The sequence below is a fragment of the Mobula birostris genome, chromosome 21 (assembly GCF_030028105.1).
Source record: "Mobula birostris isolate sMobBir1 chromosome 21, sMobBir1.hap1, whole genome shotgun sequence".
NCBI classification, from domain to species: Eukaryota; Metazoa; Chordata; class Chondrichthyes; order Myliobatiformes; family Myliobatidae; genus Mobula; species Mobula birostris.
In genome coordinates, this window is record NC_092390.1 from 56,023,039 (window position 1) to 56,043,175 (window position 20,137).

The 20,137-nt window shown below is 39.6% G+C and overlaps 1 protein-coding gene across 2 annotated transcripts in view; it reads left to right on the forward strand.

Annotated features, from left to right (window-relative positions):
* tial1 (TIA1 cytotoxic granule-associated RNA binding protein-like 1) overlaps positions 1-19,602 on the forward strand; it is a 33,893-nt gene extending 14,291 nt beyond the window's left edge. The window contains exons 1-8 of one of the 2 annotated variants that reach the window (XM_072239526.1): positions 1,337-1,670; positions 2,121-2,196; positions 15,139-15,247; positions 17,664-17,759; positions 17,859-17,943; positions 18,535-18,658; positions 18,752-18,894; positions 19,154-19,602. In XM_072239526.1, the coding sequence (XP_072095627.1) occupies positions 1,669-1,670; positions 2,121-2,196; positions 15,139-15,247; positions 17,664-17,759; positions 17,859-17,943; positions 18,535-18,658; positions 18,752-18,894; positions 19,154-19,274 (756 nt within the window). In that variant the 5' untranslated portion in view covers positions 1,337-1,668 and the 3' untranslated portion in view covers positions 19,275-19,602. Of the gene's footprint in view, positions 1-1,336; positions 1,671-2,120; positions 2,197-15,138; positions 15,248-17,663; positions 17,760-17,858; positions 17,944-18,534; positions 18,659-18,751; positions 18,895-19,153 lie in introns of those variants that run through there. The other variant, XM_072239525.1, reaches the window with a different exon arrangement.
* Positions 19,603-20,137: the final 535 nt, after the last annotated feature.

Here is a 20,137-nt window from a genome sequence, read left to right on the forward strand (position 1 = left end):
AAGATTGTGGTGAGACCTCTGGTTGAAAGTTAGCACCGATAGTTTCCGTACCTACAGTAAAATCGGGTAGTGCAGCCAAAATGTTACCTAAAAGACATAAATGAGACTTTGATGCTATGGTTAAATATATTTTGATTCAATATCTTAAGTTTGAATTTCAACACCAAAATAGCTTCTAATGTTTTATGTTTGTGGGTAATCTGTCAGTTGCTAACATTTTAAAATGAATACTTTAACTTTAAACTTACTGGGATAGTAAAAGTGGCTCAGAATTTCCTCATCTCTTGACAAGTGCAGAGTTTCATTTGTTTTTTTGGTACCACCTTGTATTGCAATGCAAGTTGGTGGAAGTGCTAGATGATAATGTGGACTTGGTGTAAACAGGAGAGTAGGGATCAAAAAAATAAACCTCAAAATTATGTAGAAGGAAGAGTGTAAAGATAATTAGATTTGATAAGATTAGTGAGATGAGAAGGATGAAGGAATTAGCTAACTTGTAAGATTGAGCCAGTGGGTTTGATTGTTACCTTTCTGTTGAAAGTTGAGTAGCATTAGTTGCTCCCTTACAAAGTCCTTGCTCTTTAAATGACAGCCTAACTTCTGGGGAGTAAATCCAGCAACTTGCTTTATATGCATGGGGAGATTGACGGCGAGATCTCATCTTTGAGGCTAATTGAGCACTGTTGGTTATCCAGCAATTTGTGCTGATTCGCTATTAATTTATTTCTGTCATAACAAATAGCCTATTGAAAATAAAAATTTTTTTACTCAGTTGTGTTGTGAACTCGCCATTTTCCCATCATGCTAATAACTAAATCAGTGGGCATTTATTTGAACTTGGGCAATATGTTAATGTGCAGTACTAGTTTTCTACCAATAGATGTTGCTGGAAGACTTTAGAACTATTTCAAAGCGCATGCCAGGGCCATTGCATCATATGCTTGCTTTTTTATTAAAAATATGAGGTTCAGTACATGTTACATTGTATTCAAAGCCATCAATTAACACTTAAAATACTCAAGCTTGTTTGCACTTAAAGCCTGCATTCTTTTGAGTACCCTTTGTATTATTACCAGCTATCTGCATTGTAATGGCTTTGGTCCAGCATGTATTGCTTTTGTACTTCTCATCTACTTCATTTATCTAAATACTAGTAAATAAGTTAGTTTAAATTTCAACAGATGAACACTTGTAAGACTGCTTGTACACCGGCTACAGAAAATAATGGACAAATGTGCAGCTTTTTTGTAGTTAAAGTCATAATTAAAAGTAATAGCATTCTGGTTATTTTACAGAATTGCTGTTAAGAATGGACAGGATCCCCATGGCTAACTGCAAGGAACTGTGCACACTGGAAGTTCATTAACTCAGTTGTAGTTTTTTTTCTCATTTCTATTTATTCTCTTTTTTATAAATTTATTAGACTTGATTGTTAACATTTTAATGTGCTCTATATAGTGCGAATTTCGTATTCCCAATCCTATTGACGTGCTTACGAATCCTATGTAAATGTTGTTCGTACTGGTGTGCTTAGTATTGTTTTAGTTTCATATTCATTTTCAAAATTTCTGAAAGTCTCAATTTTTCAAAATTACAGCTCCCCACAGTCCAAAAAGAGGGTAGAGAATTGACCATACCACGAAAAATAAAGAATTCAGTTAACAGGCGATGTATGCCTTTTAATTCCTATTTTTTTTCTCTTTTCTGAATTTTTATATTTCAATATCTGTGTGGCTAGGTAGAACACATTTTAAAGGCTCTATATAGAAATGCATGGTTAAGGAAAATTGGAATTGGAAATTTGTATTTGTATTGCAGACTTTCTCAGTTTAGTGGTAGTGAGGGGCTAGTGTTTAAAAACTATTGAGCTCATGGTTTCCAGTTCAATATAATCAGTGAAACTAAGCTGATACCAGAGTTTGCATGTTTGCTATTTATTACTACACTGAAGGTTAAACTATAACAAAAGGATATAACAATTAGTAATGGTGGGATTATAAAAATCCCTTTTTTGTTTCAAAAATGACTTGTGCTGACAATACAGTGTGTGTGGTTCCTTTTTTAATTTGTTCAAAGTTGTTTTGTCTTTTTCACTCATTCATTTGTATCTGTTCACACAGGGATGCTCGTGTTGTAAAAGACCTGGCAACAGGAAAATCCAAAGGATACGGATTTGTGTCATTCTACAGTAAACTGGTATGTTGGCAAAAAAAAACAGTAATGGCCAAAATTTAAAAACCGCTACTTAGCAATCTTTTTAGCCTGCAGTCACTGATGTCAAAAATTCAGTGGTTGGTTTTCTTAAGTCTTGATTAGAATGCAAATGAGGGACAGAAGAAATGGAAACACGAGGAAATCTGCAGATGCTGGAATTTCAAACAACACACATAGAAGTTGCTGGTGAATGCAGCAGGCCCGGCAGCATCTCTAGGAAGAGGTACAGTCGACGTTTCGGGCTGAGACCCTTCGTCAGGACTAACTGAAAGAAGAGCTAGTAAGAGATTTGAAAGTGTCCCCCTCCCACTTTCAAATCTCTTACTAGCTCTTCTTTCAGTTAGTCCTGACGAAGGGTCTCGGCCCGAAACGTCGACTGTACCTCTTCCTATAGATGCTGCCTGGCCTGCTGCGTTCACCAGCAACTTTTACGTGTGTTGACAGAAGAAATGTAATGTGTTTCATGCAGGAATTGTGCAATTTTAGATGTGCAGTGTGGAACAAGTTTGTCTAGTCTCCCTTGGTAAACTCTTCTAAGGCTTGATCATCTTATTTTCTTTGTATTCTGAATGTATTTTCCTTTTTGCTTTGCATTAATGGGATTCACCAATTCAATGATATTTTAGGTCTTACTAACTGGAAAATCTATATGCCTCAATGGCATTCTACCTCACAAAAAAGTAGATTTAATGTACTAAGGAATTTTATACAAAATTTCACATTACAAAAACTTTCAAATAAGTTTTTTCTTCCTGCTCTCAGTGGTAGTTTAAAGTTAATGTCCCTTCAAGATTCTCAATTAAACCATGTGCTCTCAAACCCTTCATAATTATTTAAAACGAAGGTACTTTACTCCTCTTGCACAGATTAATGCTCGCTTTGTTTGCTTCATTGCAGCAGTTGCTTTGGACAACCAATTTTGAATGAAGTTTAGATCTTTTTTACAAATTTGCTGACTTGGAATTTCCTCCATTACCTCTGTATTCCCTCTGGCTTTTTAATATCTTTAACTGAGATGCTAGTTTTGGATCGTGTCTGTCTCCTTATGTTGCACCTGTAATTGCACTGTCCAGGCAAGTATGCAGTACTCCATCAATCAGCTGTTCTGTCGCTTGTAAATGCTGGAAGTCAGATAGATTCTGTGATGAGTAATTTACTAATTTGCTGAAACTCAAAGTTCAAAATAAATATGTTATCAAACTACATATATGTCACCATATACATCCCTGAGAATCATTACACGATAGAATTGATGAAAGTTCGCCCCAACCAACGTGCAAACGACTACAAACTGCAAATATAGAAAGGGAATAAGCAGATAGATAAACAAACAAGCAAGCAAGCAATAACATATCAAGAACATGAGATAAAAAGTCTGTGAAAGTGAGTCCATAGGTTGTGGGAACAGTTCAGTGATGGGATGAATGAAGTTGTTTGCTCTTGTTCAAGAGTTTGATAGTTGGGTGTTAACTGTTCTTGAAACTGGTAGCGTGGGTCTTGAGGCTCCTGTATCTTTTTCTTGGTGCCAACAGTGAGAAGAGAGTATGACCTGAGTGGTGGTGGAGTCTTTCATGATGCTGCTTTCCTGCGACAGTGCTTCATGTAGATGTGCTTTATGGTGGGGAAGGCTTTACCCCTGATGGACTAGCCCATATTTACTACCTTTTGTAGCATTTTCCATTCAAGGGTGTTGGTGCTTCCATACCAGGCAGTGATGCAGCAGTCAATATACTCTCCTTCACACATCTATAGAAATTTGTCAGAGTTTTAGATGACATGCTGATTGTTGCAAATGTCTAAGAAAGTAGAGGTGCTGCCATGCTTTCTTTACATTGGCATTTGCATGCTGGACACCACCTCTGAAATTGTAACACCAGGGAACTTAAAGTTGCTGACCCTATCCACCTCTGATTCCCTGATGAGGACTGGCTCATGGATCTCTCAGTATCCTGAAGTCAATAATAATCTCCTTGGTATTGCTGGTATAGAGTGAGAAGTTGTTGAGGCACCACTCAGTCAGATTTTCAATCTCCCTCCAATATACTGATTGGACACCACCTTTGATTTGGCTAATGTGTTGTTAGCCTCAAGGTCAAAAGTATAAAGCGAGTAGAGTGAAGGGCTGAGCACACAGCCTTCTGGTGCACCTGTTTTGATAGAGATTGTGGAAATGTTGCTAATCTGAATTGACTAGGGTCTGCAAATATGAAATCGAGGATCCAGTTGCATAAGAGCGTATTGAGGCCAAGGGCTTGAAGCTTATTGATTAGTTTTGAGTGGATGGTAGTATTGAATGCCAAGCTGCAGTAAGTGAAGAGCATGTATGCATCTTCACTGTCCAGATAGATAGATATACTTTATTAATGTTCCAGGGTTGTACAGACTGTCCATATCCAGGTTGCTTCTCAGACAGGAGTTGATATGTTTAATCACCAGCCTCAAAGTGCTTCATCACAGTGCTACTGGATGGTAATCATTGAGCCAGGTTAGCACATTCACAAATAAGAGAAAATCTGCAAATGCTGGAAATCCAAGAAACTCACAAAATGCAGGAGGAACTCAGCAGGCCAGACAGCATCTATGGAAAAGAGTACAGCTGACATTTTGGACCAAGATCCCTCAGCTGGACTAGAGAAAAAGAGATGTGGAGTTAGAAGGTGGGGGAACTACTAGCACTACTACGTCGACTCAGACCTAGGGGGCTGGCGTCAGGCACAATGATGGACTCTCTAATTCTCCCTCTCCCTCAACAGTGTGTTCAGTTCATCTACATTAGTTGCCCCACTGTCTTCTAGGAGCGTGTTGACCGTAGTCTTGGGAGGGCATTCAGGGTTCATCCTCCCTTGCTTGGGCTCCCATATGATGACTAGGCTGGCAGGTAGCTCGGGGTGGTGTAGACGGTGCCCTGCTGGTTGCAGTCGTCTTGCCTCGATTTTAGTGGTGAGCATCAGTAGGTTGTCATAGAGCTCGACGTTCGTCGTGTGCTGTTGCCAACTCGCGTCAAGAGCCATCCGGAGCATTTGTGTATAGCAGCCATCTAGAGACTTTCGCATAGTCTTGGTGAGTGTCCACATCTCTCATCCAAATGTGAGAATGGACTCTATGACTGCTATGAAGATCCTCTTTTTAAGCCCTCTGGCCAGGTTCGATTTCCAGATTTCCTTCATGTCGTTCATTGCCCTCCACACCAGCACCTTCCGTATCTTTATGTCCTTCTCCAAACTCATCATTCTTGACTAGAGGTGGGGGAAGGGAGGGGAAAACACAAGGTGATAGGTGAAACTGGGAGGGGGTGGGGTGAAGTACAGAGCTGGGAAGCTGATTGGTGAAAGAGATACAGGGCTGGAGAAGGGAGATTCTAACAGGAGAAGACAGAAGTCCATGGAAGAAAGAAAACGGGGGCACCAGAGGGGGGGTGATGGGTAGGCAAGGAGATAAGGTGAGAGAGCGTAAATGAGGCGGGAAATGGTGAAGGGGGGCATTACTGGAAGTTCGTTAGTCGATGTTAATGCCATCAGGTTGGAGGCTACTCAGAATAAGGTGTTGCTCTTCCAACCTGAGTGTGGTCTCATCATGACAGTGGAATGGCAAGTGAAATTAAAATGGGTGGCCACTAGGAGATCCGGCTTTTACTGGTGGGCAGAGCATAGGTGTTCGACGAAGTGATCTCTGTGGCCTCTTGTATATTGGTGAGACCTGATGTAGATTGGGCCTCATTTCGTGAACCCCCTTTGAACCCTGTCCAGTTTCAGCACATCCTTCCTAAGATAGGGGGGCCCAAACCTGCTCTCAATACTTCATATGAGGGCACACTAGTGCTTTATAAAGTTTCAAAGTTGCATCCTTGCTTTCATATTCTAGTTCTCAGTTACCAGGAAAGTGGATGAAGACAAGGTTAGTAAGGCATTTGACAAGGTCCCACATGTGAGTCTCTTCAAGAAATTTTAGTCGCTGGGCATTCAGGATAAAGTAGTCAATCGGATTAGACATTGGTGTTGTGGGAGAAGCCAGAGAGTGGTGGTATTTGGTTCTCTCCCTCTGTCTGGAGGTGTGCCGCAGGGATCGGTGCTGGGAACTTTATTGTTTGTCATCTATGTCAATGATAATGTGGTTAACTGGATCAGTAAATTTGAGGGTGACACCATTTGGGGGTGTAGTGAACAGTGAGGAACACTATTATGGCTTGCAGAGGAACCTGCAGCAGCTGGAAAAATGGGCTTAAAAATGGTAAATGGAATTTAATGCAGACAAGTGCGAGGTTTTGCACTTTGGTGGGACCAACCGGGGTAGGTTTTACACAGTGAATGAATGGTAGGGCACTGAGGAATGTGGTAGAACAAAGTTATATAAGATGTTGGTGAGGCTTAATTTAGAGTATTGTGTGCAGTTCTGGTCACCTACCTACAGGAAAGATGTAAATGAAGTTGAAAGTGTGTACAGAAAATTCACAAGAATTTTTGAGTCTGGAGGACCTGAGTTTTAAGGAAAGATTGAATAGGTTAGGACTGTAGTCTATTGAATGTAGAAGATTGAGAGGAGATTTGATAAAGGTATACAAAATTATGAAGGATATATATATATGGTTAATGCAAGTAGGCTATTTCCACTGAGGTTGGGTAGGACTATAACCAGAGGTCGTAGCTTGAGGGTGAAAGGTGAGAAATTTAAGGGGAACATGAGGGGAAACCTCTTCACTCAGAAGGTTGTGAGTGTGTGGAATGTGCTGCCAGTAGGTGGCTCACGTGAGCTTGATTTCAACGTTGAAGAGAAGTTTGGGTAGGTACATGGATAGTAGGGATTTGGAGGGCTATGGTCCTGTTGCAGGGTGATGGGAGTTGGCAGTTTAAATGGTTTTGGTATGGACTAGATGGGTCTAAAGACCTGTTTCTGTGCTGTACTTCTCTCAACATTTTTGAGCCGTAATGCTCTAACCCTTTCCCAACTGTGTACCTTCCCAGCTATCATTTAAATGTTGATAATAAAGGTTGATATGTTCAACAAATAACTTAACTAATTCACTTCCTTTCTTCTTGATACAGATGCTAACTAAAGTTCAATGATGTTAGAAAAAAGAGGGGTGGGATGTACTAATAAAGCGCCTATTATTCCAAGAGGCTCTGCAGTGTACCCATTTAATTTTTTAAGTGCAGTCACTAGGGATATAGGAAATTTGACAAGTAGCTTTTGCACAGTAAAATCTCACAAGCATTGACAAGATAATAACATACTCAAAGACAGGAAATTTGTTTGTAAGGTAGAGTCAGGAGGAGTGAAGGAGCAACAAAGCCTACATAAGACTTTCTCAATAGGGCTTCAGTCACAATACCCTCTTTTAAAATCCAGGCAACTGAAAGGTTTTAAAAGCACTCTTTTATCTTCAAAAAAAAAAATCAAAAGAATCAGAAGTATCTGGTTGTTGAAAAAGAAGAAACTGCAGATGCTAGAAATCAACAGTAAAAACAAAATGCTAGAAATATTCATCAGGTTGGTCAGTGTCTAGAGAGGATCAGAGTTAATGTGATCAAATCAGAATTAGGATGATCTCTAGGATGCTTGTTGGACTACTTGATTATGCCAGAATGAGTGTAGTTTGAAAACCGGAAGGTCAACTGGAAAGAAATGTTTGAGAGAGCCATGGTTTTCAAGGGATATTGGAAACTTGGTTTGGAAAAAGACAGAGATCTACAATAAATATAGGCAGCTTGGAGTAAATGAGGTGCTCGAGGAATATAAAGAATGTTAAAAGAATCTTAAGAAAAATTAGAAAAGCTAAAAATAAGATAATGAGGTTGCTTTGGCGAGTAAGGTGAAAATAAATCCAATGGGTTTCTACAGTTATATTAATAACAAAAGGATAGTGAGGGATAAAATTGGTCCCTTAGAGAATCAGAGTGGACGGCTATGTGCGGAACCAAAAGAGATGGGGGAGAATTTGAACAATTTCTTTTCTTCGGTATTCACTAAGGAGAAGGATATTGAATTGTGTAAGGTAAGGGAAATAAGTAGGGTAGTTATGGAAACTATGATGATTAAAGAAGAGGAAGTACTGGCGCTTTTAAGGAATATAAAAGTGGATAAGTCTCCGGGTCCTGACAGGATATTCCCTAGGACCTTGAGGGAAGTTAGTGTGGAAATAGCAGGGGCTCTGACAGAAATATTTCAAATGTCATTAGAAATGGGGATGGTGCCGGAGGATTGGCATATTGCTCATGTTGTTCCATTGTTAAAAAAGGGTTCTAAGAGTAAACCTGGCAATTATCGGCCTGTGAGTTTGACGTGAGTGGTGGGTAAATTGATGGAAAGTATTCCTAGATATGGTGTATATAATTATCTGGATAGGCAGGGTCTGATTAGGAACCGTCAACATGGATTTGTGCGTGGAAGGTCATGTTTGACAAATCTTATTGAATTTTTTGATGAGGTTGCTAAGAAAGTTGACGAGGGTAAAGCAGTGGATGTTGTCTATATGGACTTCAGTAAGGCCTTTGACAAGGTTCCACACGGAGGGTTATTTAGGAAGGTTCAAACATTAGGTATTAATATTGAAATAGTGAAATGGATTCAGCAGTGGCAGGATGGGAGACGCCAGAGAGTAGTGGTGGATAACTGTTTGTCAGATTGGAGGCTGGTGACTAGTGGTGTGCCTCAGGGATCTGTACTGGGTCCAATGTCGTTTGTCATATATATTAATGATCTGGATGATGGGTAGTAAATTGGATTAGTAAGTATGCAGATAATACTAAGATAGGTGGAGTTGTGGATAACGAAGTAAGTTTTCAAAGCTTGCAGAGAGATTTAGGCCAGTTAGAAGAGTGGGCTGAAAGATGGCAGATGGAGTTTAATGCTGATAAATGTGAGGTGCTACATTTTGGTAGGACTATTGAAAATAGGACATACATGGTAAATGGTAGGGCTTTGAAGAATGCAGTAGAACAGAGCGATCCAGGAATAATGGTGCATAGTTCCCTGAAGGTGGAATCTCGTGGATCGGGTAGTGAAGAAAGCTTTTGGTATGCTGGCCTTTATAAATCAGAGCATTGAGTATAGGAGTTGGGATGTAATGTTGAAATTTGTACAAGGCATTGGTAAGGCCAAATTTGGAGTATTGTGTACAGTTCCGTTCACCGAATTATAGGAAAGATGTCAACAAAATTGAGAGAGTAAAGAGAAGATTTACTAGAATGTTACCTGGGTTTCATCTAAGTGACAGAGAAAGGTTAAACAAGTTAGGTCTTTATTCTTTGGAGCGCAGAAGATTGAGGGGGGACTTGATAGAGGTATTTAAAAATTATGAGGGGGATAGATGGAGTTGACGTGGATAGGCTTTTTCCATTGAGAGTGGGGGAGATTCAAACAAGAGGACATGAGTTGAGAGTTAAAGGGCAAAAGTTTAGGGGTAACATGAGGGGGAACTTCTTTACTCAGAGAGTGGTAGCTCTGTGGAATGAGCTTCCAGCAAAAGTGGTTGAGGCAGGTTCTATGTTGTCGTTTAAAGTTAAATTGGATTGCTATATGGACAGGAAAGGAATGGAGGGTTATGGGCTGAGTGCAGGTCGGTGGGAATAGGTGAGAGTAAAAGTTCAGCATGGACTAGAAGGGCTGAGATGGCCTGTTTCCGTGCTGTAATTGTTATATGGTTATACATTGGACATAACTGCCTGCTTGATGGCATCCCATTCACAACAGTTCATTCACTCCACCACCCGAGCACAATTGTAGCACTTTTGCAATCTTTGTGATACACTGCAGCAACTTGCCAAGACCCCTTGGACATTATCTTCCAAACCAATAATCTACCAGATGGAAGGATAGCAATTGCACAGACATGGTAATACCATCACCTGGAAATTGCCCTCCAAGCTGCATACTTTCCTGATTAGGAAATCTTGCTGTTCCTTCGCTGTCACTGCGTCTCCTCACAGCACGAGAATTTACCTATACCTCAAGAATTGCAGTAGTTCAAGAAAGCACCACGTTCTTCTCAATGGCAGCCATGGATGGTAATGGATGAAGCTGCCTGGCCTGCTGAGTTCTCCAGCATTTTGTTGGTGTTGCTTTGATTTCCAATATCTGCAGATTTTCTCATCTTTATGGTAATGAAATGCTGGGTTAGTCTCTGTTAAAGGTGGTTAAATTCTCTGAGATGCTGTTTGCCTACCACTGGGGTAACACAAATATAATTGCCAGTTGTTAATTTGTTTATCTAGTTTTTACTGTATGGAAGCATCGGCTGTTTAGTTCAATGCGAGGTTGCAAATAAAAATGAACATAGTGTATTTATCAATAACAGTATCAACAATGAGCATAGACACATTGACACAAGGCTGACTTCTAGGTTGTTAAGAACTTCCAGAAACCAAGTTGGTTCAGCCAGAAGTTCTTTAGGACTCAACTTCTGGTCTCCTACATTGTTCAGGTTGAGGATCTTACTTAACTGCCTCCTATTCACCCTTATCTGTTGTGATTTATGATGAAATGTGGCAAAACTATGAAGCTCAGTAGGTTGGGGGAACGTTTAGCTTTTGTTATGTTTCTGTTTTGTCGCATCACTAGGTTTGGTAATACATCTTTTAAGGTTATCTAATTCTACTTCAGGAATGCTCTTCTATACCCGTTACAGAACCTGGTTGTTTTTCTGGTTTAATTATAGTATGATGAGGATATTCTACGCCTAGTGTTTATAGATTCTGGCTTGCTTTACTGCTGTTGATGGTTTATAGTACAGTTTTGAAGTGCCAGTTTAGTTTTCAGTGCAGTTGTTGTGTCAAACTGAATATGTTCAGATGATCCTTTTGAAGGTGTACACTTTCCACAGGGGAGATTGTTAAGGATGTCTGGAGTAGTTCTAACAAAATAAAAATTGAAAATCTACAAAAAACTAACTCTGAAATTAGCTGAAAAGATTGCTGCAAGTACTTTGCAAGTCAGTATTTGTAGAAAGAATAATTGAAGTTGACCATTCTTCATCAAAACTGGGGAAACAGAAACCAAGTTGGTTTTAAAATTGTGGAGACCCTGAGGGATGGGTGAAATGTATAGGACAAGGAAATACTGAAGTCAAGTTTGATGTGGAGATAAGCTGTTGATGAAGTCATGTGGTTGATCGGTTAATGAGATTATTTATAGAGAGAGAGAGAGAGAGAGCATACAAAGAGATGTACAAAAGTTATAAAATGTGAATCATAACTGTTGGAAAGCCCAGCAGATTAGACGCTATTAGTGAAGAGAAGAAAGAGTTAATATCACAGATAGATGCCCAGGAGTGGAATTGGCCAGATCTGATAGAACACAAGCAGGTTAGTTGAAATTATTGAATTTGGGACTGCAGTTTTCCAGCTGGACGATGAGTTGGTGTTCCTGAATCTCCCCTTGGGCCTTGTTATAACACTATTGGAGGCCATAGATAGATCAGAGTTGAGTAGGATGGAGAATTAGTAACAGGCAACTGGAAGCTCAGGGTCACACTTGCAGATTTGAACATGTGCTCCTAAGTCACTAAGCCAGTGGTTTCTCCATTGCAATACCCTGAATTACGAGTGAGTTGCTGCTTCACCTCGTAGGACTGTTTGGCGAGCTGATGGTGGAAGGGAAAAGGTGAGAGAAGAGGTTTTTCATCTCCATTTCCATGAGAAAAGAGCCATAAGAATTGGTGAGTATGGAAGAATAGACTCAGGACTTGCAAAGGGAGTGGTTGCTTCAAAATGTTGAAAGGGGAGGCAATGATGTATCTGGTAGTGGACTCTTGTTGAAGCTGGCAGAAATTATATGTGAAAATGTCACCACAGAGCAGATGCAGTAGAGATGAGCTGAAATTAGAATGGAGAGTTTTACATTGGACAGTGTGGGAACAATATAGTCAGCATAGGAGTCCCTGATTAGTATTTGGGCGTTCTGCACAACATTATGGGCTGAAGGGCTTGTTCCTGTGCTGTACTGTTGTATGTGTAACCCTTAGGTTTGGTCAGCACGCGTTTGTCTAGGGGAAGACAGCCTCTGGCCCAGCCAAACTGAGAAATCTCGTTTGTGTGGATGCTGCGCGATGTGTTGCCCGGTTACAAATCCATACCGCAAAATATCAAACAATACACCATATGCAATTAAACGATTGAACTTTATAAATCTTAATCTGACTAAAGGGTTAGTAAAGAAAATAAAAAAGGCCCATTTTAATGAAACAGTCTAATATGCACATTGGAGCTCACGGTTCTGTCCATTTGTTCCCCATCAACCTCCTCTGAGTGTCGCTGACCCCCGGACCCTCGCTCCAAATCCACTCCGTCTGGTGGTCTACCAACTCTGCCCATTCGCGTCTTCTCTCTTTATCTCTTGCTGACAAAAGACCGCGAAATTCCTTCTCTCAGGTTCACAAGAAAGAACAACATGCCTCTCATTGGATGGCTCACATTCCAAAACCCCTGTTATCACTAGTCATAATCTAAACATTGCTACTACAGAGAAACCATTACATTAGCAGTGAAACCTTAGCGTGTTACACTCTTCTCCCCACCAAATTTAGTCACGTCCTCATGACATTGAGATAATTCGCCAACCCTTCCTGTGAAACACAAAGTCCACCCCAGGTGTAAAAGGCAATGACATAGCTCCCCAAAACAGTAGGGGTCACACTCTTCCCCCGGTGCTATGTAGGCCAGCCTATCTGGTGGTCTCCTTATTCTCTCAGACCTCCACTCCCTCTCACCTAACTCTTCAGGTTCAGACACTACTGGGGATACTTCTGGCCTGCCTGGCAAGGCCTCCCCTGGCCTATCACTCAGTCCCTTCTGTCCTGTGGTCAAGCCCACTTCATCCCTTGCAGGGTCCTGTTGTTACCCAGGCTGTCCACAAATAGTGCTGGAAGTCTGTTCCTCAATCAATGGGGAGTTAGCAAGATGCAGCATATACCACACACCCAGGTCTTCATCCTCCGAATCAGTATCCCTCTCAGGTGGAAGCCAGCTGAACCTCATCTGCTGTTGGCCCTGCAGTCGCACCACTTTTCCGTAGAGTAGGCTCCAGATCGGGCTCTGGATCTACCGCATATGTTCTAATGGAAGATTGTTGTTGTGAAATGGAAACTGTGAGCTTCATGTGAACAAAGAATTTCATTGCACCCTGGTGTATATGATAATAAACTGAATCAGAAATCCGGAAAGGAGTCAGAGATGAATAATGTTTATCCCTCACATTGACTTGCTCATTTGGATCACTGCAAAGACAACTTAGCATCTCATATCTTCAGAACAATGGATTGATCTGTGATGCTACCAAACCATTCTTGATGGACATTGAATTTCTCACCTTGAGTACATTTGCTCTTATCATTGTTTCGTCATATAAACAAGGAGCACTGACTATCGCCTGAGATGGATATCAAGGTGTAATAGGAAAGTTAGACCTAATGTCAGGAGATTTTTTGGGGGTAAAGAGTAATTATTGAGGACCTTCAGGGTTGGAATGTCCTGTTTAAATACTACTATGTTGATGCCTATCTCCAATGTGAGTAAGACTGTAATCAAGCTATTGCTTGACTGGTGTGTGTAACTCTCCCAGTTTGGACATCAGTCCTCAAATGTTTGGAGAAGACTTTGCATGATAGAGAGGATTGTCAGTGACTACTATATCAGAATTCAGTTCCTGGGGCAAAATGCTGTATGGTCAACTGAGATTCCTTCCCTTCTCCCTCCCCACCCCACTTTAAGATGGGAAAGATGACCCAGCAAGCACCCAATTCGAGCCATTTCCAATGGTATTTTTCTTTCCAGGGTTAACCATATTGCTCTGGGCCTGGAATCACATGTGTCTAACTCTGTAAGGATGCCATGTTTTGTCGTTTGAGTTAATAACCCTAAGTAATGCCTTGTACCTTATTGTCTACTTATAGCAGTTACACTTGATTCTGCAGACTGTCATTGATTTACCTAATACTACCTCAATGCACATGTGTAATAACTAGATCTTTATGAATAGTGCGCAACACAAGCTTTACACTCTACCTCGGTACATGTGACAGTAATATTCCATTTCCAATATTCTTGGCACAGGACCTTCGTGGGTGGGCTGGGGTGGGAAAGTGTGCAGTTTTCCCATCCTTTTCAATGGGCTAGATTAGACATCTTGATTCTTAAAAATGTCATTTTTTAACTAACACTTGTGAATGCAACCAGTTTTATGGAGGCCCGTCTAGTAAGTTGTGATAAGATCAAACTAAGTTTTAAATTACAGCAATCGTTGTACCAGGTGAAATTTAAGGTTTAACATTGAGTGTTGCATCATTGGAAAATCATTGGTATTCTGTTAGTTTAGTAATTGTTTTCAGATTACTCAAACTGGTGATTAATTTTAATCGTGCAGTACTATGATTGTGAAAGATGCCTTTTGCCTAATCAGTTGTAAATTGTGGTAATAGTAAAGTTGTCAATTCTAAATATAAACCTGTTTAAATTTCAGTGTGAATTTCTTATAGTTGACTTGTACAAAAGTTGAATTATCACTTTAGCCTTACTTGCAGATTGAATGTTATTTTGAAATAATTGTATGCCTTCTTGAATTTAATGTTGTTAAGGCAGAAAGAAATTGGGAAGTGATGATTGTGGTAACCTGGAGGCTAGAGAGCTAATGTCTTGGTAAATCTGAAGTCATCACATTTGATTCTGTAAGCATCAACTCTGGAATATAAATACGAATGCCACAATGTTATGTTGTTATGCCAATACTTTTGGGATGGTCTAGCAGTGGTAATCTGGAGTAAGAATACCTAATTATGTACATCTGCCATTTTACGAGACTTGTGTGAATTTATGGGCTCTTGGCACTGACACTTTTTTTCTTGGCATAATTTGGGGGAGGGGGCTGGTGACCATGAAAATTCATGCTATTAAATTATTTATCAGTAGCTACGTTTTTTTTTGTATTTTTTTTATATAGGATGCTGAAAATGCAATTGTGCACATGGGTGGACAGTGGCTTGGAGGCCGGCAAATTCGAACCAACTGGGCAACGCGCAAACCACCAGCTCCAAAGAGTGCACCAGAGAGTAGGTTTCTCAATCCATTTATGTTAATAGTTTTAAGAGGAGAATTTTTATTCTCAATCCAGTTGCTACTAGGAGCTCACTCTGGTGGTATTGAAATTTTTTTATTTTCTAAGATGCAAGTTAGGTGATTATAGCCCTGTTGAAGGTAGAGGAAACAAAATGATCTAAATGTTTGAGATGAGCAACATAGAATTAAGAAAGCAAATATATGGTCAGAAAATGGGCACATTCTTTCAAGGATGTCAAACTGTGTGGTTTGCTCTGAACACCTTGGCACAGTGCCATAGTTAGTGATGTCAAATTGAGTTTGAAATTTAATATGAGTTAAAATGCTGGTGTACTCTCAGCTTTTAATTCTGATAGTATTTTGATACCATTTCATCAATTATTTGATTATCACTGACGTGAAATTTGATGTTTTGTGGCAGCAGTACAATGTAATACTTCTAAAAATTGCTATGGGTTACAATAAGAAATATTTTAAAAATAAGTCGTGCAAAATGAGAGCAAAAAGGTAGTAGTGTTTATTGTCCTTTCAGAAATCTAATGGCAGAGGGGAAGAAGTTGTTCCTAAGACGTTGAGTGTGTGTCTTCAGGCTCCTGTACTTCTTCTCTGACAGTAGCCATGAGAAGAGGGCATGTCCTGGATGGGAGGAGTCCTTAAAGAAGGACTTTTTCTTGAAGCACTGCCTTTTGAAGATATCCTTAATGGTGGGGAGGGCTGTGTCCATGATGGAGCTGACTGAATTTGCAATCCTCTGCAGCTTTTTCTGATCCAGTACATTGGCTTCATGCTTAAGGATTTCCAGTTTAAAATAAAGGTGCAGCACTGACCTATGGGATGCTGTTTGTTATCATGAAACAAGCTGTCACACTTAGAAGAAACTAGACGGTTTTTTTAAAAACAGCAGTGATTGTACATTAAGATAGTTTCTAATTAGGTGGATGAAAACAACAACCCAAGTAAAGTAACTTGCAAACAAAATTCAGCAATTTGGGGAAAAGCAGAAGAAAGCTGCAAGGCTGGAGTTTTATCACTGACATGGACATTATTTTACCCTGAGTTAAGTGATTGCCATTACCTACACAGGGAATACTGGTGATAGGAAATTACCATACAGCTCACAAAGCAGGCAACACTATTGTGGATTACTACGTTATCTGAATTACCCCTTTCATTGTGTGTTGGGATTGCTTAGGGTTACTGTTTAAAAGTCAAATAGTGTAACACCCTCATACCTTTGTCACATTTTTAAAAACATTTTTTATTTGGGGAGGGCAAGGGGGAATCTGGAAGTTGCTGACAAGGCTAACTTTTGTGATTCATCTCTAACAACCCCTTATTAGGTGCTTGTGTACAACTATTTTGGTCCATTTGGCAACTGTTCCGGCAAAGGAAGTCTTATTATTGCTGATGTGTAGGGAGTTACAAGATTTAAACACAGCAACAACAAAAATATGCTGGCAATATTTTTCCAAAGCAGTGACTTGGAGGAATGTAGTAATGGAGTTCCCAAAGTGCCGGTGTCCTTGCTAATCAACTTCATGGATTTGGAATTTGTTTATTATTGTGACGTGTAGACAGTGAAAAGTTTGTCATGCATACTGTTCCTACAAATTAAATCATTACACAGTGCTTTGAGGTAGAGCAAGGTAAAACAATGCAGAACAAAGCTACAGAGAAATTGCAGTGCACATAAAAATAAAGATGAAAGATCATAATGAGGTATACTGTGAGGTCAAGAGTTCATCATTTTGTACTAGGGAACCATTTAATAGTCTTATAACAGTGAGATGGAGGCTGTGCTTGTTTTTGGGGCTTCTCTGTGCTCTGCTTGATAGAAGAGGAGAGAAGAGAGTTTGTCCAGAGTGAGTGGGGTCTTTGATTATATTGACGGCTTTGCTGAGACAGTGAGAAGTATAGACAGTCCATGGAGGGGGAGGCTGGTTTCCATGATGTTAAGGAGGTTTACTCAGAGAAGCCTTTCTAACCAGACTACATCTTGTAGATAGATTTTGTGTGGGTGGTGAATGGAATGAGTGTTTTGATTGCTGATAGATGCCATTCAAGTGAACTACTATATCTTTGTGTCAAGCTGCTGGTGGTTTTGGAGTTGCGTTCATGCAGGCAAGTTGAAAATATTTCCTTGCATTCCTAATTTGTGCCTTGTAGGTGCTGGGAACACTTTGGGGTATCAGGAGATGAGTCACTTGCTCCAGGATGTCCTCCTACCTCTGGCCTGATCTTCTATCTGCAGTGTTATCTGGCTAGATCAGATAAGCTTCTGATCAGTGGTGCACCCTGGAAGGCAGAGCAATTTGTAAATGAGCCGTATTCATTATGACTTATATTTGTTCCTTACTCTTTGAGTATGTGCAAAAATAACCTGATTTTCCCCTTCCCCCAATTTTTTAGATAGTTCTAAGCAGCTAAGATTCGAGGAAGTAGTTGCTCAATCCAGTCCTTCAAATTGTACGGTGTACTGTGGAGGTATATCATCAGGACTTACAGGTAGGATAATGTTCATTTGGTATGTGTCAACAGGAGCAATGTATATAAAATATTCTGGTATTTACATCTCTTTGCATTTTACAATCCTTTCACGTTTAGAACAACTTATGCGTCAGACTTTCTCGCCATTTGGACAAATTATGGAAATCAGAGTTTTTCCTGAGAAAGGGTACTCCTTTGTCAGGTAAGCTTTGATCATACCACAATTATTTGTGTTATTTGAAAAATGGAAGATGTTAATTGAAATATAAAATAAATATTTATTTAAGCAGACGTCTGTGAATCTTGCATTTTTGCATTGCCACTTGATTTTAACGTTTTCTATTCATAGTTGCAATTCTCAACATTACCCCCAGTTTTATCTATTTGGTTGCACTTTGTGGAAAAACTGTTAGTTTAAATCTTTACTCTTGTCTTTTCTTTCAAAAGTTCCTGTCTCAGGTTAGGTAGTTAGTAATGCCCGTGATTGTTAGATGAAGGTATATCAGTTGAAATTCTTGACATGTCTCTTTTTACCCACTGATGAAGAATGGCTTTTTGAACAATGTTTGAGTTTCTGAATCATCAAGTAAATATGATCTTCCAGAAAAGGAAAAAAATTGAAAGAAAATAAGCTTGTGATCAAGTAATGCATTAGGGACATTTAAGTGTTTTGTCTTGGAGCAAAATATCCCTTTCTGCCAGCAAAAACAAACCAATGTGATTTTCCAGATTTTAGTAACGTACTACAAAATTCAGGCATATTTTATAGATAACATTCTCATCTTTATTGTAGGTTTGCCACACATGATAGCGCTGCTCATGCTATAGTGTCGGTCAATGGAACTACTATTGAAGGTCATGTTGTTAAATGCTATTGGGGCAAAGAAACGACTGATACTACCAACAAGTATCAACAGGTAACTTGATGTGCTCTTTTAAAGCAAGGAAACGGAACTTTTACTGGTGAATGTTAAAATCTAATTTCCATTAATATTATTGCTTTTATTCAGATGGAATTTGCTCAGCCCTGGGGTCAGTGGGGCCAATGGTACGGCAATGCCCAACAATATGGTCAGTACGTAGCCAATGGTTGGCAGGTGCCCCCTTATGGAATGTATGGACAAACATGGAATCAGCAAGGATTTGGAGTAGAGTAAGTAATGTATTGAATAAAGATTAAACTTGTTAATGTCAAAGAAAATTCTAGCATTTGTGGAGAGGGGAGCATGCAAAACTGTGTTCTTGTGATTTCCTTGTAGTGAATGAGTTTGGTACATGTACCGCTGTACATTGCCCTGATCACCTTGAGCAATCTTGTAATTTGGATGTTGGTTGAGAAACTTGTGTCGTGTAACTCAGACATTTTCATTTAAAGTGTAGAAATAACAAACTTATTTCCTCTTCCTTTACAGTCAGTCTCCATCCACAACAGCATGGGTAGGTGGATTTGGTGCTCAGCCACCCCAAGGACAGGGTACAGCTGTTATACCTAATCAGGCTGGCTTTGGAATGGCAGGCTACCAGACACAATGAGCGGGGACTCATTTTGTTTACCTCATAGAGGAGCCAAGATTTTTCTAATGACATCAATATTCACTGACACCATGAAGAAAATATAGACTATTTATTTTAGAGCTGAATATTTTGAAAATTATATCGCAGCTGAGCTCATGGTGGAGGATGTGAAGTATTTCCCAGTTTCTTTTTCTCTGGAATGGGGAGGGGCTGGGGAGGTGTGAATATATAATCTGTTAATTGGTTTTGAAGAGCGAAGTAATTGAGAATGATGAATTTTATTTTGAAAATGAAGTGCTATTGTGTCTGAATTTAAAAATAAATACAGTGTTAGTGGGAAAATGTCTACCAGACTTCTGACAATCTTTTTTAATTTGAACATTCCTCTATATTAATTACATACTGTTAAATAAAGGGATTTTTAATGCCTTGTCTCCCAAAACCAGGCTTAATATTAAGTAAAGTGAGTTTCTCAATGCCACAGACCAACTATGCTGTTTTATCGGAAGTTCTAAATCGCCCTTCGATTAATGTTTGACTTTCAGCTTTTGAGTTGGTTCTTTAGTTTCAGCATCTAATACCTGAAAAAGCCACTAGAGGAGGCAGCATTTTTTAATAGTGGGTTGCACTACACTCTAAAAAAATCAGGAAACTATAAAAGAAGCACTAGCTATATTTGGATTACTGGCATCCCTTGCACTGTTGTGGTTTTATTAAAAGTGTACTCTACATATGTGCATACATCTACAGAAAGGGGATTTGGGTGAAGGTTACATATGTAAATATATAAAGAACATTTAATACTGATATGATTTTCAAAGCATGTCCTCTTGTATAGGTATCACAATTAACGACATTGTGTCAATTAGTTATTAAAAAGA